Source organism: Panthera pardus, unplaced genomic scaffold (genome assembly GCF_024362965.1).
Source record: "Panthera pardus isolate Hobbes unplaced genomic scaffold, ASM2436296v1 HiC_scaffold_8, whole genome shotgun sequence".
In the NCBI taxonomy this organism is placed as follows: Eukaryota; Metazoa; Chordata; class Mammalia; order Carnivora; family Felidae; genus Panthera; species Panthera pardus.
In genome coordinates, this window is record NW_026527013.1 from 78,577,035 (window position 1) to 78,604,286 (window position 27,252).

General features: G+C 47.3%; 1 protein-coding gene and 1 pseudogene across 1 annotated transcript in view; both read right to left on the bottom strand.

The window, feature by feature from the left end:
* Positions 1-24,916, bottom strand: part of CDHR3 (cadherin related family member 3) — a 65,928-nt gene extending 41,012 nt beyond the window's left edge. Inside the window, exons 1-4 of the mRNA XM_019451199.2 lie at positions 24,781-24,916; positions 15,261-15,463; positions 9,356-9,521; positions 6,210-6,307 (exon numbers count right to left, since the gene is read on the bottom strand). Of these exons, the coding sequence (XP_019306744.2) occupies positions 6,210-6,307; positions 9,356-9,521; positions 15,261-15,463; positions 24,781-24,826 (513 nt within the window). The 5' untranslated portion in view covers positions 24,827-24,916. The remainder of the gene's footprint in view (positions 1-6,209; positions 6,308-9,355; positions 9,522-15,260; positions 15,464-24,780) is intronic.
* On the bottom strand, positions 1,386-3,729 carry LOC109268091 (cathepsin Z-like; annotated as a pseudogene).
* Positions 24,917-27,252: the final 2,336 nt, after the last annotated feature.

A 27,252-nucleotide genomic window follows, 5' to 3' on the forward strand; every position in this document is an offset into this window, starting at 1 on the left:
GCTGGTCTGAAAGGAGGTGAGCTGTAAGTATAAAGGACACAATGAGTCCAAAGACACACTATAAGCAAAGGATGTAAAATATCTCATGAATTGGGGCGCCTGGGTGGCTCAGTTGGTTAGGCGTCCGACTTCGGCTCAGGTCACGATCTCACGGTCCGTGAGTTCGAGCCCCACGTCGGGCTCTGTGCTGATAGCTCAGAGCCTGGAGCCTGCTTCGGGTTCTGTGTCTCCCTCTCTCTCTGCCCCTCCCCTGCTCATGCTCTGTCTCTCTCTGTCTCAAAAATAAATTACAAAAACATTAAAAGATATCTCATGAATCGTTTTTATGTTGATTATGGGTTAGAAACGATAGTAGTTTGTGTATGAGTATTTAAAATGTAAGAAGTATATTAAAATTAATTTCACCTATTTTGTTCTACCTTTTCAATGTGGCTACTAGAACATTTAAAATGACACACACCACAGTCATTTCTGGCCCACATGCCAGCTGTATTGGGCGGTGCTGGCCCAAACAATGTACAACATGCTATTAAAATTTCCTTAAAAAGGCAGGAGCAAATGCCAGAGGTCTCTGCACTAGCCCGCACTTGTATGTTACCTGTGATACACTTTCAGTTCATTAAGCTGCATAGAGGTTGCAGGATTTGTCATTTTAAGGGAGTTGGGGTTCCGGAGCTGTCCTAGAGCTATTTTTTAATCCGTTCTTCCTCCTCAGGAGTTCCCACCAGCAAGGCAACTCCTTGGAACCCATCAGGTAAGATGATAGGCACAAACCAACCCAGGGTGGCTTCATGCACATGCTTGGGTATCTTGTTTTTGTTTTTGTTTTGTTTCTTGTGGGAAGTCGTGTATTTTAGTCATCACTCGGGCAATCTGAAATGGCCCCCTTCTCCCTGAGCCCCTACCATTGATTATTCACCATTGATAAGTCTGACCTCTTTTACCTTTTGATCACATTATAGACCACTGTCACCAAACAGAAAATACCACATCATGTATTGAAGGGAGTGGAGGTCACATAATTGTCTTGCGGATCACATCTTCGCCAGGTAGATGGTTTGCTGCGTGATGATGGCAGGGGAGTGGCCAGTTTGGGGGCAGGGGGGCGGAGGGGTCTCAGCCATCCCCTTTTAGACTCTTCCCTCTGAAGTGCCCTTCCAGCCAGCACCACAGCAGTCTGCACGTGACAGGCACATCTTCTAGGTGCTCAGTGCAATGACCAGCCATCAGGTACTTTGAAATATCAACCCCTAGTTCGTTCAGACCATTGCAGTACCGACCCAGTGCCCCTAACAACAGGATCCCCTCTGATTATGGTTCATGATACCATTTCTTTCTTTTTTTTCTTAATTTATTTCTTTTGAGAGAGAGAGAGGGCACGAGCAGGAGAGGGGCAATGAAGGGGGGCAGAGGAAGCAGGCTCCAAGCTGTAAGTACAGAGCCCACGCAGGGCTCCATCCCAGGAACTGTGAGATTGACCTGAGCCGAAATCAAGGGTCAGATGCTTAAGCCACCCAGGCTCTACATGATACCGTTTCTTAAAACATGCCCTTCTGGAGACCTGTTTTAGGATGGGTCCCCAAATGCACAGGACTCCTGGACAGCAAGGTTGTAATTGGCACCCTTCCCATCTTTATAGGTGCCGGTCACTATCCATCCAGTCTTGCCCACTGCATGGTTCTCCCCATGAACGCTGGACCGTCCAGTACTCAGTGTCATGGTTGACATCCCAGCCGGCCAAGAAAATGACACAGTTTACGTAGGCCCTGTCTGGGTTCTCGACATAGATGCTGCCTATGTAGTTAGCCGTCTTCTCTGTCGCCCTTGTACCGCAGCCGATTGGCCTTTGGTGTAGATTTCTGCCAACATCTCTCTTCTGGAGAGGGAGCCATAGTCGCCAACCTACTTGAGGGTGTAGTTCTGGACGGCATGGCTGTCTTTGAGTTCCGTGCAGGTTCCACATTGGTTAAGCTCCAGGTCATTGTCATACTCCCAGTCCTTGGCCTGGTAGCTGTTGCAGGCCTCGTCAGGGATGCCTTGCCGGTGGGCGTACCCCCACACCTGCAGGTCGTCACCCCTGCGTAGGAGCCCAGGTTGCAAGCGTCCTTGCAAGGGTCCTTTACAGGCTGTGCTGCCAGCATGGGGACGGTGGGGGGTGGTGCAGGGAGCACGCCCCCTTCCTCTTGCTGTGGATCCTACCCGCCATCCTGGCTGTGGTGCTGCCATGCACCCGGCAGGCACCACAGTATGGGGGGACGGTCCGGCCCCCTGGGGACACTGGCATAGTTGACCCTATCCACGTTGCTCCAGTCCCAGCTCTTGGGTAGATCTGACAAGGACAGGTGCTCATGAGGCCAAGGCTGTGTCCTGCGCCCCGGCTTGGACAGCTGGTCCCTCTGTGGGGGTTGGTGGCAGCTCCCGACCAACTGAAGTGGGGCCAGGCCAGCGTGCCTCCCGCCCCCCGATGTCACCCCCCCCCCCTCCTGGCAGCATGGGCAGCAGCAGTCACAGCCGCAGCCCAGACAGTGCCAGAGCTCCCGGCTCTACTTTGGTGTTCCATTAAAGCCCGTGCTTGCTTCTTCAGTTCTGTGGTCCTCAAAGAGTACAATGTCAGAATCACCTGAGCGGTTTGTATTCCAGGAGTCCATGGTTTTTGTTTTTTTTTTTTTTTTTTTAACATTTATTTATTTTTGGGACAGAGAGAGACAGCGCATGAACGGGGGAGGGGCAGAGAGAGAGGGAGACACAGAATCAGAAACAGGCTCCAGGCTCTGAGCCATCAGCCCAGAGCCCGACGCGGGGCTCGAACTCACTGACCGCGAGATCGTGACCTGAGCTGAAGTCGGACGCTCAACCGACTGAGCCACCCAGGCGCCCCAGTCCATGGTTTTTTAAAAGCAGCCTGCAAACATTCTCACGCAGGGACCGGAACGCCTTCTGAGAAACCATCCCAGCCTCTCTAACCAGAAGACTCCCCCTGGGGTATTTGGCAAAGTTGCAGATTCCCAGGCCCATCCCAGACCCACAGGATGGGAAACTTGGAGAGATACTTGGGAAATTTGGGAAAACATGCCCATGGTTTTCAGCCCTGGCTGTTCAAGAGATTCACCTGGGGGCTTGCAAAGCCTGATGCCTGGATCACACCCCAGGACAGTCACATCCGACTCTCGGCAGAGTGGGACCCAGATATCTGTTGTTTTTTTAGGTTCCTCTTCTGGTTTTAATTTACAGCCAAAGTTAAGAGGCACAGGTTCGGTGAATAGTAAATTAACCCATCTCCTTTCTCCTTATATAGAGCAAATATGTCGTTTAGTACCTCCAGAGCGTCCAGAATAAAAAGTCTAAGTACAAAGGCCGTGCTGTGTCACTTCTTGAACTGCTATTCCTTTCCAATCTGAGAAAGGGTTCTTTCTACATCATGCTCACTGCTTCTGCAGGCTGGAACATTCTGCGCAGCTGTTAGTTCTAGTGCAGGTGTTAAATACTTCATTAACACTTTCTGCTGCACTTGAAGGGCCCCCTCCCGCAAATAACTCCTAAGCACACTGTGGAAGCTATGGGTGCAGCTAGTTCCAGGCCCCCAGCCCCTGCGGCTGAGCTCAGACCTCTTTGGATGGCACTACATATTCTTTTAAGGGAGCAACGCCTGCTGCATTTGTTACCCACCTGGCTGCTTCCCTTGCTCTGAAAGCATAACAACCTGATCCAGGAGGGGTTTTTACTTTATTTTTTTAATGTTTATTTATTTATTTTGAGAGAGAGAGACAGAGACAGAGACAGAGCATAAGCAGGGGAGGGGCAGAGAGAGAGGGAGACACAGAATCTGAAGCAGGCTCCAGGCTCCAAGTGGTCAGCACAGAGCCTGACGTGGGGCTCGAACCCACAAACTGTGAGATCATGACCTGAGCTGAAATGAGCCTACCCAGGTGCCCCAGGAGGTGTTTTTAAAGGGACTGCTATGGCCTTATTCCCTCTGTATAATTTGGAAAGATCTATTAAAGATGGGGATTTAAAAATAAACCCTTTTCTTGGCAGTCGGAGAGTCCTTCCACTTTGCCCCCACTGCATCTTTATAGCAATTATCTTGTTGAATTATAATGATTTGGTGTGTGCACGAATGTCTCCCACCCAGACTCTAAACTTCTTGAGGTACAAAGATGTGTGTTACTCATCTTTGAGTCCATAGTATCTAATAGAAAGCCGGGCACATAGTGGATTCTTGGTAAATGTTGAAATGAATTAAATGTATAAATGAGGTACTATAATTTGGGTTGCCGACCCATCTGAAATCCTTTTTCCCTTGGTCACCATCAAGCCACAGTGCCCGTAGGACACAGCTCTGGCCAGTGAGGAGTAAACAGAAGTCCTCTGGTTAGGGGCTCCAGAAGCGTCTTTGTTTTCCTACCAAAAAAGGTACAGGCTGGGATGGCCTGCTCCCTTCACCCTGTACCCCTTCCTGCTTTTTTTTTCTTCTTCCTGCCTGGAACTTAAAGGTAAAGCCTGGAGGTACAGCAGCCATCTTGTAATCATGAGGCAAATAGAAAGAGGACAAAACCAACATACTCTGGGTGAAAGAACAGAAAGATAGAAAGATAGAAAGAGCCCAGGTTTCTGATGGCAGTAGATGAGCCAGCCCTGGACTGCCTGCCTGCCTCTGGGCTTCTTATGGGAGGAAAAACAAAATCCCACATCCACCACTGTGATTAAGTTTTCTGTTGTTTTCAGACCAACACATTTATAACTTACATAGCAAGTATGTTACTCATAAGTATGCATTTAAAGCACCTAGTGTGGCTCTTAGCACATAGTAGGGATCCATTAAGTGTTTGCATATTCCAGGTATTCATGCAAATAGAATCTTGAATAAATTATTTTGGGGGGACAGAAGGGTCATCTTCTGATAATAACAGTCTATTCTGTAACTTAAGATGTGCCCACTAATCTTAAAACAGCTTTGTTTCAGACCCTGCCGACTGTATCATATTAGTGCTTGAGGTTATCCCCAAGGCTCGCTTCCTCGCTTCCTCGTGTTAGAAAAAGTAGCCCTGTTGAGGCTGCAAATCACGTAGCAAACAGCCGAAACAGCCTCCCGGTGTTACCAGTTCCCCGAGTGTCATATTTCAAGCGCTCGCTTCTCTGTAAGGTGGGATTTGCCAGAGCAATGCCTGCTCCAAGGTTAGCTGGCTGGCTGGCTGGCTCTGGTTCTTTTCTTTCCGACCTGGGCTGCCCAGCTGCAGGGCGCACAAGCCACTTCAGGGGACAGAGCTGGAAGCCACAGCATCCCTGTCCTGGGGACACGCTGAGAAGCTCCTTCGCCCAAAGGTTAGCATTTACAAGAGCTCCACCGGCAGCTGTCTTTAAGGGAGTGGATTTAAAAGGGAGAGAAGCAAGATCTCAGACTGAACCGTGAGGGAAGGTTCCAGGGCCTAGACTCTGGTTTTTCTCTGTGGGATTCCTCCTGTTCTTTGGAATTTCTGGGACTCTTTTTTCTTTTTTTTTTTTTAACTTGGCTCCAAACAGCTTGACCTCATCTCTTGAAAACAAGTGTTAATGCCGACCTTTGGGATACACATTTTCCACTTACTTTTAAAAGAATATAGCTGGGGGTGTGGGGGGAGTGCCTGGGTGGCTCAGTCAGTTGGGCATTCGACTTTGGCTCATGTCATGATCTCACCGTTCGTGGGTTCAAGCCCCGCATCGGGCTCTGTGCTGACAGCTCAGAGCCTGGAGCCTGCTTCAGATTCTGTGTCTCCCTCTCTGTCTCTGCCCCTCACACTCTGTCTCCCTCAAAAATAAATAAACATTAAAAAAATGTTTAAAGAATATGGCTGGATTTGTATTAACTTAGAATTTAAAAATACTGAGCAGTTTTAATATGCCAGGCACTTGTGCTAAGTGGCTTTATGTGCATGATTTAATACTTACAGTCCCCCAGCTGTGGAAGGTGCTATTGTTCTTCCATTTTTATAGAGGAAGAAATGGAAGCTCAGAGAGGTTAAGAACTCGTCTAAGATCACACAGGGCCATGAATCTTATCCGGGGTATCCAGAGCTCCCTCATCCATTCCAACACCCCCTGTACTCTATGCTATGAACAGCACAGTCCTCCCATATCACTGCCCCAACGGCCCCCCACCGGAGGCCGAGGCTCCAGGCTCCTGGGTCAAAGGCAGCTTGGAGAAGCCCTTCTTGTTTAACAAGGAGACTTACACTGAGGGGTATGCTTCGGTTTGTGTCTTCTGGATCGAAGGCCTCCACCTGATAAACGAATCCAGGATTTGCTCCTTCCACTATGTACAGGTCTAGACCTATATTGGCGTCCAGAGTGGAAGAAGACACATTGTATTAGACAAAGCAAATGAGGAATTACGAAACCGGGACAGCCGTACATGGCCGAAGGGAACCGAGTGCACCTGCATCGTGGGAAAGGCGGACGCGGTGACGGAGGCGGTGAGTAAGCCCACCGGCCGGCGGGCACGAGCGGACCGCTTATGGGAATTTATAACGTGCTTGGTGGCCAAGCTGGCAGCACCTCTCCCCACCTTTCCTTTGCTGAGAGGTGACCTTGGGGAGGAGCCTCCTGCAAGAGGCTGGTTCCTGATCCACTCTCACGTGCAAATTCCTCTGAAACCTAACCAAGGTCACCTCCTGAAGTGAACTTAGCATGTCAGCTGAAATGAATGATGTGCAGAAGGAATAAGGGAGGGAGAGGGCTGCGGAAGCTCAGGGAGGGGACCAGAAATTGGTTTCATGTACTTCAGAGTTTTCGCAGCCAGGGGGAACCAACCCCTTGGCCCCGCCAGCCTTGCCTAGGGGTATCTCTCTCTCTCAGAACCCGTCCTTCTGAGAAAGGGCTGAGAACGCGCACATCCACTCACTCTTTGGAGGTATCGTGGTGAGGACTTATGTTTTCTCCCTTATCTTCATAACACTCTGTAAGGAGGTATTGTAATTATCTCTACTTTACAAATGAGGGAACGGGCTCCGGGAAGTGATGGGGCTGTCTCAGCTAGGAAGGAGGTGAGGGCATAAAAATTCAAACCCAGTCCACCTTCCATCGGAGCTCCAGCTCCCATTCACCTTCATCACTGCTCGTGCTTCCCTTCAAGTCAGTATTTACTGAGTTCTCACTACTGCAACAGACACAGATCCATCTATGCATTGGGAAGGCAGCAGTTCCCCAAACCCAAAGCCCTGCTCTCACCAGGCTTCCATTATAGTGGAAAGATCCAGACAAAGGAAATGAGCAAAATATGTGAATGTTACGGAGAGACGTCACGGGGAAAATCAGGGAATGGCGTGTTGTGGGTTGGGTTCCAACGTGAAATGGAGTGGTTGTGGAAGGTTCATGGACACTTGAGTCAAGATTCTTAAAGAAATGAGGTGCTGCCATAAATATGGGGGAGGGGCAGAGAGTAAATGCAGACGCTGACTCTGACAGGTGGTGCCTGGGGCACTGACAGTCCGGTGAGGAGGCCGGGACTGCCATAGCGGAGGAGTAGCAGGAAATGTGTGGGAGAGGACATGGTGGAGGCTGGAGCAGTCTTGCCAGTTTGGATTGCCTTAAGGAGTCTCTGGCTCTCGTTTTAAGGGAGATGAGAAGTTCCTGTAGGTTTTTAAGCAGAGGGGTGCCTTGATTTAACTGATATTTCCCAAGATCCTTCTGGCTGCTATGTGGAGAACAGATTGGCAGGGGCTAGGGCAGAGCAGGGAGACCAGTTAGCCGGCCACTGCAATAAGCCATGCAGTCATGTATGGTGACACTTGACCGGTGCCTTGTGCCATGGTGGTAGTGACAGGATGCCAGGCAGCGGTCAGACTGCATGGACTTGGAAGTGGCAAGATTTCCCAATGGTTTTGATGTTGGGTATGAAGGAGAGAGGAGTCATGGCTGACTTTGAAGTTTTGGTCCAAGCAACTGGAATGCTGGAGGTGCCATTAGCTAAGAGGGGAAAGACAGGAGAAGCAGATCTTGGGGGGTGGGGGGTGGGGGGGGTCAGGAGTGGAGTGGGAGCTGAGGGTTTGGTTTGGGGGCATGTCAAGTTGGAAATGTCACGTTATGACACCGATTCCAATGTGGGGCAGATTTTGTATACCACCAAGCAATCCTCTGACACTAGCTGGCAGTTCTACAATTCGACTCAATTCTGATACTATCTACCCAGAGACAGCATTCAGATTCCACAGGCCAAGAACTCAGTCCCACGAGACATGTCCACCACCACCCCCACCCCACCCCCGCCACTTCATATGTCAATTTCCAGTTCAGGTTGTCATCTGTTCTTCTGACCCACAAGCTGTAAGTCTGAGTTTCCCACCATCCCCTCTTGGGGTTTGGTGAATTTGCTAGAGGGGATCACATGACTCGGAAATATTTTACTTACTAGATTACTGGCTTATTGCAAAAGGCTATAACTCAAGAACAGATAGATATAGGAGATGCATAGGGTATGATATGTGGAAAAGGGCACAGAGCGTCTATGCTCTCTGGGTACACCACTCTCCAGGAAGAGAGAGTTTGTTCACCAACCTGGAAGCTTTGCCAACCCCACCCTTTTGTGGTTTTATGGAGGCTTGATTACAAAGGCATGGCTGATTACATCATTGGCCATTGGTGATTGAGCTCAGTCTCCACCCCCCTTCCCTCCACAGAGGTGGGGACAAAGTGGAGGATGGGAGTCAGAGTTGCAACCTTCTAATCACATGGTTGGCTCCACTGGCCAACCTACTTAGGTTTGGGTGACCTGGGGACATTCCAAAAGTCACCTCACAGTATCCCAGATGCCTACTAGACATGGCAGATGGAGATATCAGGTAAGATGGCTAGATGTTTGAGTCAGGGGTTCAGAGGAGAAGACTGGACTAAAATGGAGGTTGTCAGTATGGATGGCATTCAAAGGCATGAGCATGGGCAAGATTATGCAGGAAGTTACCCTATGCTCCAGTCCTTTATATTGTCCCTGCTCTGTAGCAGACAGTCACACACTGCCCTCCAGGCCTCCATGGGGAGAATTAACAAGCGAGTCAATGACCGCAGCACACGGTGATGAGTCTCTGATGGGCTCGAACCAGCTTCCTCCAGAATGATCCACTTGAGGTCCCAGAGTATCAGTTTCCTCCCCAGGTCTGAGAGATTCCCAAGAGAAGCAACAGAGGTGAGGGGCTTTGTAAATCGTTGGGCATCATTATTGGGAGTCCTGTGCTGGAGGACATTTCATTTATTCCCTGCTCATTAAGCAGATGCCTTTTCCAGGGAAACAGCTGCTTGTTTACTTACTTGTCTGCTTTGCTCAGCCCCCCCAGGGTCCTCCCCTGTGCCACCGTCTGGCCGTACCGCACACCCCAGTGTATCTTACCTTTTGCCAAGTTGCCTTGAAACTCAGGCGGCTCGTTCACATCTGTTACCTGGACGGTCAGGATCTGTAGGTCAGTGACACCAACGTCATCCTTAACATAAATCTGCAACTCAAATATGTTTGGTTCCATTTCAAAGTCTAGTTTTTCCTTCCCACTGGTGACAACCTAAAAGCAAATGCAGAATTCTTAGTAACCCTGTGGAAGAAGATATGTTTGGTATGCATGCATTTTGCAAAGGGATGTTACTAGGAAGGAAACAACCAGCATCCTTTCCCTCACTGTCAAAGGAAGGGGTTGTTTTTCCTTAGTCCGTCCAACAGAAGCCCCATGACACTTCACTAAAGGGGCTCCTGCATGTGATGCCACTTTTCCTGGGAAAGAAAAATATTTAGGTGACATCCTGGTTCCATCCACTGGAGATGGAAAGCCAGGAGTTAAAACCCTGCCTGTCACTACTTGGGGTTGGCGCCTAGACAAGTCTACTCTGAATGTAGTTAGGTTTTCTGACACTGTACTTTCCTGTGATTGCTGTTAAGTTGCATCTTGGCGTAGCATGCCATGCTAACTTTCCCAAGGCCATGTCCAAGAGTAAACAAGGGAAGGATACATCTGCAGAAATAAGGAACAATATATACTTATATCAACACCCTGTTAGTGTTTTTGTACATTTCCACACATCTTTCCACTATTGGAAACTTGTCCTCTGAATTATGTTTTGGAAATGTGGGAGGGATACCAAGAACCAGGGATAGAGAGACATCACCAGAATCATCAGCAGGAACCCGGGAAGTCCATGATGGGAGGGTTCTGCTGAGGCTAACTGGAGGCCAGCTGGTGACCTCTCATGTCTACATGCACACTCCTGCCACCAGCTCAGACCACGGAGTGCCCAGAGTCCTTTCGGACATTTCATAAATGTCTTAATTATCCTAATGGAACCTTTTGGTTGTTAATACGAATGGGGCCAGGCAGGCATTCAGTATCCTGTCGTGAGGAGAGCACTTAGTTCCAATCTCGCTTTCATGGCTGAACTTTGGTGTGACCTTGGGGAAGTCCTGTACCTTTCCCTGATTTTGCTTCCACATGATTATAAGTAGGTAAATAATCCTCACCCTAGTTAAACAGGTGAGGTATAAGACAGGATATTATAACAAAGAATAGGGGGCAGAGTTCATTGTGAGCCGTGTTTAGCCAGGGAAGGCTTCATGAAGGCGGCTATGGGTTTCATGTTTGACTTTGCAAGATCTGGGCTGCAGATCTGGGCTGGTTGAGTGAAGACAGCCACAGATGGGAATGAGTACATGCAGTGGAGGGAGAAAGTGTGGAGGAGGGCTGAGAGAGACAAAGATGTAGTCTTGTCACTACTGTGAGCAGGGGTCAGCCTGGTGCCCACGTATGTAGAGATGACCTGTCTCTGCATCTGATGCCTGTAAGGAGAGAGGCAGCATAAGCGAGGCGTCCAGAGCATAGACTCTGGAGCCAGGCTGACTGGCTTTAAAGCCCAGTCTTCCCATTCCTTAACCCATCTGTGCCTCCATTTCCCGATCTGTAAAATGGGGACATTAAGAGCATCTACTTTAGAGGGTTGTTGTAAGGATGAAATGAGTGAAGCCACGGAACACTTAGATCACTGTTTAACACTGAGCAAGCACCCAGCAAATGAGAGCCAGAAACCGTGCAGTGAGCATTTGTCCCCCAGAGCAGCTCCCTCTGTCATGACCCATTCTGTTTCCTTGATTTAGACCCGAGCTTCCTGCTAAGCCCGGAGGCCTCTCCTGAACCCCAAGCTTGAGCAGATCCTTTACCACAATATTACCTACTGACAGCTCCGTGTCCTTGGGAACTAGCTCTGATTCCCCAGAGGAAGGAAACAATACAGTCAAAGAAAGAGTCCAAAATACTACATTTTGGAGTCAGAGGAACTGGGTTGCTACCAACACAAATAGGGGAGTTGTTTTTGCTGTTGCTACCAGCATTTATTAAGTGTTTACATGCCGGGCTCTTGCCAAGCCATTTTGCCGAGTATCTTATTAAGTCGTGGCAACAACCGCAGGTTGGTGAAGGTTCCCCGTGTTTCACGGGTAAGGAGACTAGGCCAGGGAGGGGAAGGTGCTCCAAAGGTCATTGCTGGGAGCAGTGGAGCCTCCATTTGGTTGCAGACAATCTGGCTGCCGAGTTAGGATGAAAGACAATGTTTGGTCTCAGGTATGTTAAGTCTGAGGTCATTCTGGTCAAAGCTCAACAAATTTGCTGGTGACAGTGGGTGAGGAAATAGGAGAGTCTGGCTGAGAGAGAAAGAGGGGCAGGTGCAGGCCTCCACACGACCTCAGAACAATGCTTGCATGCCTGCCCGGCTTCTCAGAACTATCCTTCTTCTTCTTCTTTTTAATGTTTATTTATTTTTGAGAGAGAGGTGAGAGAGAGACAGAGAGAGAGAACAAGTGGGGAAAGAGTAGAAAGAGAGGGAGACACAGAATCCAAAGCAGGCTCCAGGCTCTGAGCCATCAGCACAGACCCCAACGTGGAGCTCGAACTCATGAACCGTGAGATGATGACTTGAGCCGAAGTCGGACTCTTAACTAACTGAGCCACCCAGGCGCCTCTCAGAGTTATCCTTCTTGCTGCTGTTATGGGAGAAAACTCCATGACTAACAATTGGCCACATGTGGCCAAATGGGGCTCTGACATCTCTCTTGCTGGGCAATAGTGGGCCAGCGCAGAGTAGGGACTGCGAGCTAGGGTTCTTGGGCCAGCTTGCCAGATCCCAAGTCTCAAGTTGGCCACCAACTAGCTAAGTGAACCTGGGCACACTGCTTGGCCTCTCCATGCCTCCGTGCCCCACCTCTAACATGCAAATAATGGTAGTACAGCACTTATGGTCCTATTGTGAGTATTACAGCAATGAATTCACAAAAAATTTAGGGGGATTCCTGGTATATGATAAATGCACCATACACATGAGTTGTTATCATTAGATCATTGTCACAAATCCTCCTTGCCTGTCCCCTGTCCCCAGAAGTCTCAGCAGCTGTGTTTGAAAGTAGAGAGGCCTGAGCTCTGGTGTGATTCAGAGGTCACCCTCCGAAAGCCCTGTACAATGAAGTCCCAAGGCCAACGGTAACCAGACCTCTGGACCAGAGACCCAAAAACCTCACCATTGGACTTCTCCTGCAGACTGTCCAGTCAGCCCAAGGAGGAGTCAGGTTCTACTGTGGTGGTAGCTCTTATGAACATTTGGGGTAGGAGAAAAGGATTTTTTTTAATGTTTATTTATTTTGAGAGAAAGAGAGCATGCATGGGGGAAAGGCAGAGAGATGGGGAGGAAAAGAATCCCAAGCAGGCTCCATACTGTCAGCACAGAGCCCGACACAGGGCTGGATCTCATGAGCCGTGAGATCATGACCTGAGTCAAAGTCAAGAGTCAGACACTTAACTGACGGAGCCACCCAGGCACCCCGAGAATAAGATCTTTTTGGAGGGGATAGTTGATGCCATTGGGTGGTTTCTGGGGAGAAGCAACCAATTCTTAAGAATAGCTTCAGGACTTATGAATGCGTGGCCGGTCCTAGTGCTGGCACAGAGTCCAGGAGGGCACCAGTGCTGGGGCAGTCCCCTGAACACTGGAGCCCACATCAGTTGAGGTGCTAATAAAATTGCCATTTCTAGAGTTCAGGAATAGGATGGAATTCTTCCTTGACTGGTAGCCCTGTGTGAATCCCATCAAACATGGAAAAGGTAGGTATTTCCACCTGATTTGGGGGCTTGCCAAAACAGCAACAATGTGCATGGCAATGTAAGAAAAAAAGCCTAAGATTGGTGGTCAGGTGACCTGAGTTAAGTGCTTATTTCATCTTTAATGGCTATGTCATCTCAGACAATTCAGTTAAACTTGCCGTCTCTTTATGATCTTAGTTCTGAACTGGAATAAAACATTTTACTTTTATTTGTTTGATTTTTTTTTTTTAAAGAGAGAATGCAAGCAGGGGGGATTTAAGGCTCCACACTCAGCAGAGAGCCCAATGCAGGGCTCGATCCCACCACCCTCAGATCATGTCCTGAGCTGAAATTAAGAGTTTGATGTTCAACCAACTGAGTCACCCAAGTGCCCCAGCAATAAAGCACTTTAAACAGTGATAATATCAGTGTGAGTAGTAACATCAAGAGATCAGGATGCATATCTGAAGCAGCACAGTCACCATCATCATTAAAGGCAATAGACTATCGAGGCTAAGGGAGGGAGCTCTTAGTGGGAACAACCCAGATGTCTGTCAGTTGATGAACAGATGGGCAAAATGTGGTCTGTCCAGATGGTAGAATATGATTCAGTCATGAAAAGGAATGAAGTACTGACACACGATACAACATGGGTGACCCATGAAACTTTTTTGCTTCAGGGAAACTGGCTGGTCATTAAAGACCACGTACAATGCAAATCTATTCAGAGACAATGTGCAGAATAGGCAAATCCGTTAAGACAGAAAGGGATTAGTGGGTGCCAGCGACTGGGGGAAATAGGAAAAGGGGAGTGACTGCCGATAGACTAGGGGTTCAATTGGGCGTGATGGGATGTTCTGAAATTAGATTGTGGTGGTGGTCTGTGAAATGCTAAAAACCACCGAATTGTACATTTTATTTTTTATTTTTATTTTTTTAAACATTTATTTTTGAGAGACAGACAGAGCGGGGGAGGGGCAGAGAGAGAGGGAGACACAGAATCCAAAGCAGGCTCCAGGCTCCGAGCTGTCAGCACAGAGCCTAATGTGGGGCTCGATCTCACGAACCATGAAATCATAACCTGAGCCGAAGTCAGACACTTAACTCACTGAGCCACCCAGGTACCCCCTGAATTGTACATTTTAAATGGGTGACTTCTATGATGTACACATTATATCTCAATGAAGCTGTTTATAAGACTAGTCAGAGATATGAAGTCAGGCTACCTGGGTTCTAGCTTTGGCTCAGCTACCTGAAAGCTGTGCAACCCAGGGCAAGGTATCTCATATCTCTGTTAAATTTTGCTTCGGTTTCCTGCATCTGTAAAAAGGGCTAGTAATATAAATAAAATCATTGGGTTGTTGGAAGATTACAAGAGTAAACACATGTAGAACAGGTTCCACAGTGTCCAGCCAATACCGCATGCTGTGTAAGTGCAAGCAATTGGCAGGGCTTATAGGAACAGATGAACAGCAGCTGTGGAAGATGAACCAGATGTCAAGGGCCAGGTAGACAGGGCAGGTGAGTCACAGAACCAGCATCTGGGGCCCGGGAATGTATACTGGATACTGAGGTGAAAACTTCCTGAATGGGGTGCTGAGAATACCGTATTCCTGCACTCTGGCCCTCAAGTCATGGCTCTTGAATGTGAATTACTGAGTCTAAATTATCCACAAGGAAACAGTCACATAGCACAGCTGCCCATTTAGACTTGGATTTCTATGAAGGGTGTGTTCTTCCATATTAAATAAGTCTCCTCATAGATTTCCTTCTGAAAAATCACAGAATTCGAGAAAAGCAGCATCACCGGACACAAGTTCATCAACGCCTGGCTTTTGAGGAGACGAATACCCAAACTATGCCACCCAAAGAATTTAGTTACTGTCAGTACACTTCTAACACCTGATATCAAGTAAGGGCGGTTGGCAATAAGAAACAAGACTTTTATTTGTAATAAATTGGGCATTTGGTCACTGCACTGGATTGAGTGAAGAAAGAAGGTCCCAAGTGCTCTGGGGCATCTAGCACAGAGGGCTTTACGGTGCCCCAAACAGCCCTTGTGGATCTTACTAGAGGAGAGATTGAACCAGGGAAAGAGGAGGAAATGATCACTGATCTGGAATCCCATCCACTCTCAGCTTCAGGACCCCTCTTTGTGGACAACTCCCCCTGGGAGTGAGATGTGCTTGCCTCAAAGTCGGTGCCTGACAGCCAGTTCACTTTGAAGGCATCAGTGAGGGGGCTTGAGTTGATGATCAGGGGAAACCCTGGGGTCACAGGTGCCAGCGATGCTGATAAATTCACAGAAAACTTGTGTACTGAAGTCTCAGGTGGAGAATTCTCAGCCACGTTGCTTGTAGCAGGCAAATGGATTAGGCGTAGTGCTTCCCTCCCTGTGGGTTTAAGAAGGATGCAAAACAACATGAACATAAAGCCTTGTGCTGGGAAAAAGGACTTAACAGCTAGCTCTATGGTTTCAACTCGTAGCTCGGGGCAACGATGGAACCTGGTCACTCTTGCCAGGACTGGAAATGGAAATGTGAGATCTTCTGGGAGCCAAGAAAACCACCACAAAACAACCATGAAATCTGCTTTTGTCATTCTGTAAATAAAGCTGCCGCATTTCTCTTGTCTCCCCACACCCCTTCTCTTTTCTTTGTGAAGGGCTAGAGAAACAGAAACATGATGCCTTTGGAGACGGACATTCACTTGAAGGACCTAGTCCCATCATGACTCAGGTAGTTTATAAGAGTTTATTTGCCTCGTCTGTGTCAGTGTTTGATTCAGAGGTCATCAAAAATGGGGCGATCATGATTGGCAAGCCCCAAAATCATGTTAGATCTCCTTACATCTGTAAGTAATCTCCAGGACAATTGTTTGTTATTGTTGGATGCTGGGGGCATCATGCAGAGAGGGTCAATGAGTACATCTTGATTGATACATTAACTCCCATTTCACAGACAAGAAAACATGAGACTCAGTGAAGGCGCGTGCATTGCCTTGGACTGCACGTCAGACAGGGACTTTGACAATTTAAGAGAAAGTATGCTTCTTCCAGGAAAATCCTGGGACATTCTTAGGTCTCCTCGATACTCTGCAAGATCTTGCCAATATAGAGGAGACCAGCAGCTCCTGCTCTTTCATGCTTCCATGGTGATGCTTACTCAGGGTGTGTGTGTGAGGTGGGGGGGGGGGGGGGGGAGGTGAAAATTGTCCTGCCCCAAAAAAACCCACGTTCACTCAGAACCTCAGGATGTACCTGATTTGGAAATAGAGTCTTTGCAGATTAACTGGTTAAGAGGAGATCATTCCAGATTAGGGAGGGCCCTGACCCACCAAATGATGTCCTTATAAGAAGAGGACAGAACACAGAGACACAGGAGGAAGAAAAGCATGTTATGCTAGAGGCAGGAATTGAACTAATGCATCTACAAGCCAAGGAGAAGCAAGCAAGCACCAAAAGCTAGGAAGCACACATGGAACAGATCTTCTTCAGAGTTTCTAGAAGGAACCAACCCTGTCCCCACCTTGACCTCAGACCTCTGACCTCCTGAACCATCGGCATTTCAGTTCCTGTTGTTCTAAGCCATCCACTGTGTGGTAGTTTACTGTGACAGCTCTAGGAACTCAGTACACTTCTCCAGTTGCCAAATAAGTGCATAAGGTAAAATCCTTTCTCTCATTTACTCCTCGAAACAATCCTCTCGCATAGGCATTAATGTCACCATTTTACAGATGAGGAAACTGAGCTGAATAATAACAAGTAACAGAACCAAACTTTATGCTGAAGCCCTACTTGTTAGCCAGCTTCCTGATCGTGGCCACCTTTAGCCCTGGGAGACGAACCACCTGGAATTCTGGGAAGAAGTACAGGGGGCAGTAAGAGGATCAGTCCTACCAAAAGGTGTACAAGTTCTAGAAACAAACCAGCCATCAAAAATGCTGGCTTTTGTAAGAGAATGTTTTAATTTCAAAATTGGGGGCTGGGCTTCAGAGAAGTAGATGCAAATGTAGGAAAAATGGAAATATAAACATACTGATACAAGCTTTCATAAATCTAAAATCATTGGGGTGCCTGGGTGGCTCAGTCGGTTAAGTGTCCGACTTTGGCTCAGGTCATGATCTCACGGTTTGTGAGTTCGAGCCCCGTGTCAGACTCTGTGCTGACAGCTCAGAGCCTGGAGCCTGCTTTGGATTCTGTGTCTCCCTCTCTCTTTCTTCCCCACTCACACTGTCTCTCTCTCTCTTTCTCTCTCTCTCTCTCTCTCTCTCCCTCAAAAATAAATAAACATTAAAAAAATTAAAAAATAAATCTAAAATCATCTTAGTTTAGAGACTAAAATACATTGTACACAAGTTATTTTTGATTGCAGGATTAGCCAGTTTTATGGACAAGGACTGTGCAAAGGCTCAGAAAAAACAGCTGAGGTTTAGGGTAACATGGTTATGGATAGATTTTTTTAAAATCTGTCAAAATGACTTTAATATTATAGCATTCTTGTAATAAAAATTCGGAGCAAGGAGTACCTAAATGGCTCAGTTCCTTGAGCTTCCCAACTCTTGATTTAGGCTCAGGTCATGACCCCAGGGGTCAGGGCTCAGGGTCAGGTCATGGAGCCTGCTTGAGATTCTCTCTCTCTCTCTCTCTCTCTCTCTCTCTCTCTCTCTCAAAAATAAATAAACATTAAAAAAATTAAAAAATAAATCTAAAATCATCTTAGTTTAGAGACTAAAATACATTGTACACAAGTTATTTTTGATTGCAGGATTAGCCAGTTTTATGGACAAGGACTGTGCAAAGGCTCAGAAAAAACAGCTGAGGTTTAGGGTAACATGGTTATGGATAGATTTTTTTAAAATCTGTCAAAATGACTTTAATATTATAGCATTCTTGTAATAAAAATTCGGAGCAAGGAGTACCTAAATGGCTCAGTTCTTTGAGCTTCCCAACTCTTGATTTAGGCTCAGGTCATGACCCCAGGGGTCAGGGGTCAGGGTCAGGTCATGGAGCCTGCTTGAGATTCTCTCTCTCTCTCTCTCTCTCTCTGCCCCTCCCCTCCTCTTAAAAATGGAGAGCAAAATAGTAAGCTTGGAATATTTAGAGGCAAAGAGTTCCCAAAAATAGTTTTTTTATTTAAAAAAAAATTTTTTTTTAACGTTTATTTATTTTTGAGACAGAGAGAGACAGAGTATGAACGGGGGAGGGTCAGAGAGAGAGGGGGAGACACAGAATCTGAAACAGGCTCCAGGCTCTGAGCCATCAGCACAGATGCCTGATGCGGGGCTTGAACTCATGAACCGCGAGATCATGACCTGAGCTGAAGTCGGACGCTTAACCGACTGAGCCACCCAGGCGCCCCCAAAAATAGTTTTTTTAAATGAGCAAATTAATCAATTGCTTTGGTGCTTAAGTTATTTTAGGCATAATTCCCTCTTGCTCTCTTTTCCCACAGTGGAAAATCACCAGGGCCCCACTCCCCATCCCCAGCTGTTCACCAGTGTTTCCTCTGTTCAGCAAGACAAGGGTAGTCCTAATAAGTAAAATGAAAGGTTGCCAATTTCAAGGGACCCCACCCCCCACCTTCGCCTGCTCCTTCCCACTCACCCCAGTAACCTGGGCCTCTCCAGTCAAGAGGAAGGAAGCTTCTGCTCGTATTTAAGCAAAGCTAGAACTCCCTCGGTTTTTCTCCAGAGCAGCCTGCAGTTAGGGTGTGCCCAAATGAATAGACTGAAAACAAGTAACCACTTGCTTTTTCTAAGCTCCTACTCATCAGGCATTGTGTAGGCTTTCCTGCCTGATCTCAGCTGTTCTAAACACAATCCTGCCATGTAGGTATTACCATCACCATTCTGCACATCTGTGATCGCACTCAGTAAGGGGCTGTGGCAGGCCTGGATCACTGCCTCTGGATCTTCTAGATGACAGATGGTACATACCAACTACAGACCGTCTGTCACGTGCCCATCGGGTGACCATGCACATAAGGCACCATGCATCATGATGGTGCTGGGGCCTGGTAAGAAATTGGCCCCTCCACCCATATGTTAGATGTGGCGATGCAATCTGTAAGAGGCTGTTTGGGGGAACAGCATAAGGAATCGTGCTGGGGTATTAGCTTGACATGGGCTCAGGGTGTGAGAGGCTTGCTAGGTGCCACTCAGGGCTTTCCACAGCCTTGCCCTGAACAGGCAGCTTACCATGGCCACCAACCTTGGCGCGACTCCTTTGATGAACTGAGAAGGCCGGTCAAGCCGTGCTCTTCAAATATCTCCCACTGATATCATTTAGTTTGCTTTGCAGAGAGTGTTTCCACTGATCTTGTTGTGTTCATTTTAACTTTGATAAGCCCTGGGTTCTGGAAACTAATTCCATGAAAGAACCAGCCTTCTAATCCCAGGCACCTGACTCCAAGCACAAGGCTCTTTGCACAGCCGCACACTGCCCCCTCCTATTTGTAGAGCTTTCATACTCCTCCGTGAATGGTCATATTTTACAAGGTAGTGAGGGAGATATTTTGAAGGGGGAAGGACAGAGGGAAGGTTAGAAGCCAAGGAAAGGCTCTCCCTAAGACACCACGCGCTTGCCTTCTGAAACTGGTCTTCCAAACTTTCTCTGGCGGTCTGAGCAAGAAAGAGGCTTTAATGGAATTTGACTTACACATGCATCTTAATTAAGGATCAAATTAGAATTGCTTGAAGCGTACACTTTGAAAAAGAAAGAACACGCAGAAGATTTATTATCAGTCACCGAGCCCACTGAAACATCTTGCTTGGGGTTGGGATCTGGATGGATGATGTGCTCACTTGTTTCGAAATGAGCGAAAGCGCTGCCTTGCCAGATATGGACCAACAAGGCCTCCTCCTGGAAGCCGTGTTGGAATAATTAAGGCCTCTGCAGCCTCAGTTGTGGGGGAAGAAGCTGGCCACCCTGGGCCTCCGACACCAAAGTAACCGTGTGGTTCAGGAAGCATGGGTGATGCCATCTTCTCCCTCCAGGAACGCAGCTGCTCTCACAGTGTGATTTCAATACAGGGCAGTCCTTGCCTGAGACCGTCACTCAGTAAGTACCTTTTCTTTCTCTCCACTAGCTAATCAAAATGGTAGGGAGAGAGATCAAGGAATGTTGTGAAAAAAGAATGAGATTTGGAATCGGAGCTCTTGCTTCAAGTTTGAGCTTTGCCACTACTTAACGTGTGACCTTGGGCTGGTCCCTTAACTTCTCTGGGGCCCTCTGTCCGCTTCTATCTCTCAGGGCTATGGTGCTGCACTAATGGTAGCCATTAAACAGAGTTCAATTGCTAAACAAGACTCATAGAACCCGAGAGAGAACACTTGCAAATCTACAGTTGATTACAGAAAAAAGAGGCAGTATAGCAACAACATTAAGTGAATATCTGCACCAGGACTAAAGGTGGCCTCATGTCTTGAGGATCAGAGAGGCCAGGCACCAGTTTTTTTCATCCTGTTTTCCCTAAGGGTCATAACAGAATGCACTTGCTCAGATCAGAGACCACTGACGTATCTAATGATACCTCACAACCTGGGAACCCCAAATAGAGTCTCCACTGGACATTTTTCTATTCTGTTGGTCATGTAGGCACCATCTTGTTATATAACCAGCTTCCACAACAGGGCCTTCCAAGCCAGGTGCAAATCATCAATCTTACTGTTGTCAATAAACAATGCTTGCAGGCCCATACAAATAATTCGGAAACTCCCAGGACCTGTGGGAGCGGCACCATTAATCAGTGTGCTTCTTGCCTTGAGCAGAGGTCAGTTTTGTGCAGGAACTTCAGTGAAGCAACTCAGGATAATTCCAGGCCTACTAGATTTCACTCTCACAGCAAAGATATCATACACTGAAAATGCATATACTCGCCAAACCATCAAGCATTATAGAATATTCTTTCAGTATATGCAATGTCTTCCTGTGCCTTTAATTTCCAAGATGTATACCTCCCTAGGTGGGATTCTCACCTGTCTTCTTTGGGGAGCTGATCCATGCCAAGCAAGGCTAATAATAGCAGGGAGCCCTGAATAAGACACAGAAGAAAAGATGGTGACTCTACTCGCGATTCTGGAAATTACACTGGGCCATAAGTAGCAGGAGAAAGATGTGTGTGTCTCAGAGCAACCCTCTGGTGCTGGCCCGAGAAGGGCTGGTTTCTGGCAAACCTCTTCCAATTCCATGGGGGTGGAAATACAGATGGATTCCAGAGACTAAGTTCTTGAACTTGAGAGATGAAGACAACCAGATTGCCATGGGAAGGAGGTAGGGGGAGTGCCGAGAGGAGGAACACCTTTTGTTCCTCTGAGGTTGACTCTACACAGGAAAGTGATGTTACAGAAGAAGTAGAAGCCTTTTACAATGTTTGTTGGTTCCCATATATCAGATTGATCAGCCAACAGAAAGACTTTCAGGGGATGGGCTCCATGTTCCTGCCTTTTGAAATGATGAGAGCATTAATAACGAAAGGTTGCACCCAGTTCCTCAAGGATCCTGAGACAGTGAGCCTTGGTCCTCTTTTTGACTTCCCAGCACTGCCTAGCACAAGATCAGGAGCAATGGCCAGCCTGGGGGGTCTTCCTAGAGAGACATGAGCTAGCCTCATGCCTGGTGCTCTGCAGAGAAGAATCAAGTCAATGGCACTGTTACCTTTTTCATGTTCATGTGGATCTTCCAGCTACCAAGGAACCCTTCTTTCATTAAACACCCTGGAATTTTTAATCCCCAAGAGAGTAATACAAATATTACTTCCCTTGAAGAACTTTCTCAAATGTAGACAACTTTCAGCAGGCAGTGGATTTGAATACACAGAGGAACCCTTGCTAAGTCCTCCAGCTTCAGGAATGGCGTGTGGTCCTTTGGTACCGATAGAACCCGAAGACGGTTTCATCTCAACTCTTTTCCACCGGCGTGCTTGGGAGGTTTGTCTGCTTTATGTTCTCGTGGGGCTTTCCTCTGTAAGCCATTGCGGGAGTGTGACACTGTAACATCTGTAGCATCCTGAAGAGAAACTGTTTGATTTCTCTCATCTTAACAGGGGGTGGGAAGGACAGAAGCTAATTTAAATGACAGTACAAGCAGGCATCTGATCTAAATTTCTGTGTTGTAGGGGAAGGTATCAGTAAATGTGTGTGTGGGGTGGGGGGGGGGGGAAGACCCAGAAAGAGATGATGATCCATGAAAACAACAAATATTTATTGGATCCCTTATATATGTATGTGACATGCGGGGACCACAGAGCAGTAAGATACAAAACCTGTTATTGCAGGGCTGACATTCCCCTTGAGGAAACACGACAGAAACATAACGGATGAATTCTAGAATAACTCATACTACCTTTTGTTAAGCACTCATTTCGTGTGGGGCACTGTGTTCAAACCTTGGCATACATCCCACGTGTGGGCAAGAGGAGCTCCACGGTACAGTGGGAAGAGTACCCACCAGGAGTCGGGGTAATCCAGGTGGGCTCTCTGGAGGAGGTGGAGCTTGACTTGGGTGTTAGAGGATGCAGAGAAGTTAGACCAAATGAGAGGAAAGAGGATATTGTTTGAGATTATTATGGTGATGCCTGCTTCCAACACCCTGAAAGCAGGTGCCAGTGTGGCTGCCCCCCCCCCCCATGTGACTCTAGTGTTTGAGAGGGAGGATAAGAATCGGGTTCTCAGACTCACAAAAGAAGGTGAGAGGGAAATAGTCTGCATCACAGCAGACCTTCCAAAAACCATGATTTTCCCTTTGGAAGCAAAAGCGTGATACAGTGCATGGTCTTTTGGAGATGGGGGTGGGGTGGGGGTTGAGTGTGGTTTTGATAAGAAATTTCAAGTATTTATTGCAAACCTTTGTGATCTGTCCCTTTCACACGTCCAATAATAAGGTTCCAAATGATCATATCCACTATGAGACATTGGGTTCTTACTAAATTCACTCTTTCCTCAATGGCAATGTCACCTCTTAACTCAAATGATTGTGGTCCTAGAAGCCTATATTTCTGGGAAAATCTCAAATGTTTACTTCAAGTGAGAGTCTGAGCTGCTCAAGACCCAGTCTCGCAGTCCCTCTACCAAGTAGAAAAGCCCAAGATTCAAGAGGGTTCAATTAGAGGAAACCCAGTCATTTATTTATGTTATTAAAAGACCAAAAAGGAAAGGTAAATGGTCATTTCCATAAATCTGGAAAAAGCATTTGATTTAAAAACTATTTTGATTTAGAAATAAATACCTGAAAAAAGAATAAAAGTTATCTCCTTAACATGTAAAACATTTCTGTTTCACGCCGAAAGTTAACATCATCCTTAATGGGGAATAAGACAAGAATGTACACTCTTTTTTTTTAAGTTTATTTATTTTGAGATAGAGAGAGAGCACAAGCAGGGAAGGGCAGAGAAAGAGGGAGAGAGAGAGAGAGAGAGAGAGAGAGAGAGAGAGAATCCCAAGTAGGCCCCGAGCTGTCGGTGCAGAGCCTGATGTGGTGTCCAGTGTCAAGAGATCATGACCTGAGCTGAAATCAAGAGTCAGACACTTAACTGACTGAACCACCCAAGCACGCCACTTATCATTGTTTAACAACAGCCTGAAGGTACAGGCCTGGTAATTAGATAAGAGAAATAAATACAAAATAGAAAAATAGGCAAGGAAGAATATAACTGTTGATTATTTTCAACACCTAGAAAATGCGTGAGAGTCACCTGGAAAACCATTACAAATAATGAGATACGTCATTAGTAGGGTTCGATCCATTGTACAACAATCAGTTAAAACATACAAGGGAAGATAAGATTCCTTCCACAAATACAGAAAAAGGAGAAGGAAAAGAAGAACTAGAAGGAAACATAATCATAATCAGAATGTGCAAGATCCCTGTGAAGGAAATCTTAAAATAATCTGGAGGAAAACAAAGACTTAAACAAGTGTCTAGAACAGTTGAACAGGAAGGCTCACGTCATATGTAATAAGCACTACCATTTACTAAGCATTTGCCACTCCTCTCAGTGTGTTCCTGCATGACTCATCAAATATGTAAATTATCCCTAAATTAATCTGCAAATTTCACATGATTGAATTCCACACATTCTGCATATACTACCTATTCAAAAATAAGATTTAATTTAAAAAGCTCAATTTCCATAATCCAAGCTGACAACATTAAAGAGATCACCCGGGATTCTTGAAGCTCTTGAATAAGGAAGAGGGACTACAAGAAGCAGTAGGTTCAATCCTTTGTGCTTCATCCGAAGACATTGTCTTTGCTCAAGACTAAGACAATGGCCCCTTGATACCTCAGTTTTCCCATAGGATGATCTGCCAACTTCAAGTTGCCCCCACAAGACTCCAGAGAAAGGCCAGAGTCTCCACAAAGACTGACTTGACATACGCACAAAGCTCTGTAGTGAAAACCATTCTTCCAACCTTACACCCTGGAAGGACAGGCACAGGCCAGTTACCAAGGGGAGAAAATGAAGTCTGCACAGAGACTAGACTTTAGACTGGAGACTAGACTGTAGCTTCTTTTGGTGCGCCCCCTTCCCAGAGCACCTGCCCAGCCTCCTCGGGCTCCCCGTCATTGCATTATCTCGTTCGCCAGTGCCAATGAGCCCACCATTGAGCAAGACCTCCCAGATGCAATTTCCTCCTCAGGGACGTTATCACTCAGTGGTATCATGCAAACAGAGAGCAGCCCAAACAAGGGACAAAATGGAGTTCCTACCTGACATGGCATCCAGGAGAACCAGGAGAAAAACTGCCCCCTGCATACTGGATAGTTCACTTCTGTATGCACTTCCAGGATATTACCCAGTAGCTGAATCCCGCCCGAGACCCAACATTTATTCCAAATGCCACTCATCTTCCCTTCCTGGCTTTGTTGCCATGTGAGAAAGCAAACAGGCTTTGGTGGTAGCTTGGGGAGACTAAACACCACAGGACTGTTTGTTCTTTGATTACCTGCTTCTGTGACCGCATGGTTACCTAAGAGGCCAACCAGCCGGCCCTGGTGAGCTCAGAGTCCCTCTTAAAATTCTACACCCACCGTGTGTCTTGACAGAGAGCCCAAAAGAGAAGTGGAAAGAGCAAAGAAAGCAGAGACGTAGAGATGATGCTAAAAGCTGGGCATAAGCATAGACATCCATGATAGTCTCAGCCGCCCTATAACCAGATGTCTTATTCTTTTTCTTTTTTAATTTAAAAAATTTTTAAATTTTTCTTTTTATTTTGAGAGAGAGGGCAAGCAGGGGAGGGACAGAGAGAGAGAGGAAGAGAGAATCCCAAACAGGCTCCTTGCTGTCAGTGCAGAGCCCGACATGGGGCTCCAACTCATCAAATTCACAAACCACGAGATCACGACCTGAGCCAAAGTCAGACACTTAATTGAGCCACCCAGGCTCCCCAGGCATCTTGTCATCCTTGGAGGCAGGGTAGTGAAGTGGGACTTTTTCTGCTGCCCTGAATTGATGAGTAGGGCTCTGAGTTGGGACCAGACCCTTCTCAAGGCAGACTGGCTGCAACAGACCTGGCCCTTTGACTGCATCCATAACCACCGTCCCTCTAGCCCTCAATGTGGTTTGTGGACGAAGATTACTGGAGTAGTGAGGCAGACTTCTGCCCACTGGGAGTGATGTGGCCCATCCCTTGGGGCCAGGTGCTGCCCTATATGGTGCTTTCATGCCCCATGTGGCCCCATGCTAGGCTCCACGGTGTGGTGAGCGAAGCACAGTCGGGCTGGAGTCCAGAGAAGTTCAGAGAAGGAGCAGTGGCAGGACAAGGGTAGGGCTGGCGCGGCCCGACCTCTCGGTGTGGTGCAGTGAGAACAGTAGTTGACATAGTAAAAGGAAGCCAGACTTAGACCCTCTCTCCTGCTACTCACACCCGAGAACTGCCTGTGGCAGGAGGGGGCCCAGCAGCCCAAGGTTGGTGGCCCCAGTAGGGGGGGCATTCCCTACAAGTGAACCAGCATCTGGCTACTCGGAGGTCACCCCTGGCCATTTAGTCAGTATGAGCCCGAGGAAGGCCACAACCAATCGAGAGAGACAGAACGAGACCAGCTAGGGGGACTCACACATCCCTTTCCCTCCACCTCCTCGGAATCCTGCCCCAGCACAAAGGGAGGAGGCCTGACCACACCTCACGTCCAGGCCCCAAACTCTCAGAATCCCAGCTCCGGCTTCAACAACCTTGAAATGAAACTTGAGTCAAGTTGGGGCTCCTGGGGCGCTCAGTCAGTTAAGCGTCCGACTTCAGCTCAGGTCAGGATCTCAGCTCATGGGTTTGAGCCCCACATGGGGCTCTGTGCTGACAACTCAGAGCCTGGAGCCAGCTTCGGAGTCTGTGTTTCCCTCGCTCTCTTTGCCCCTCCCCCACTCACATTGTCTCCCTCTTTCTCTCTGTCAAATAAATAGACATTTAAAAAAAAAAAAGAAACTTAAGTCAAGTTTGAGATGGAAGTAAAATCTATGATGGACTGGGAATAATTAGAAGTGACCTGGAAGCAAGACCTTAAAGGGAGATTTAATGGAGGCCGGTAGACGTGTTAGTTCATACGCCTCTGAACTGAGGTTGCTCTATGAACTGCTTGCAGCCTCTTCTGGGCACAAGGAGACGAGGACTCATAAGGCTAAGTGACCTGCCCCTGGTCAAGCTGCCAGTCAGTGGTCAGGCTGGCATTCGCCTCTCCTGCTTCCCAAACCCAGGGCAGCGAGGCTGGCATCCTTCCTTTCCACCATATGCAAGCCTTCGTCAAGCCCCTTCCAGCCCCCACAGTGCCGCCTGCAGACTCTTTTCCCAATTTTGCTGCCACTGCTTTGGTTTAAGGTCCTGGCCTCTGACCTGGACCATCTCAATAGCAGCCAGTGCGTCCTATAGGAAACTGTCAGGTTAATTTCCCAGAAGTACCCCTGCTCCCGCTGTCCTGCTTAACACAACAAGTAACTTTTCCCTTAGGAAAAGTTGACTTTTCCTGTACAAGGCAGTAAGATTCAGAATGTCAGCATGTAAGTTCCCGTCTGAAATAGGTAGATGGCAAAAAACAAAATAACACCATAGGTTTTTCTGTGTGACCTTAGGCAAATTACCTTCCTTCCAGAATCTCAGTTGCACCCGTATAAATCAGGGAGAATAATCCCTGCCGTGCAGCATTCTTGCAAGCCACACGTGAGATAATGAAGGGAAAGACACTGGCCCGTGG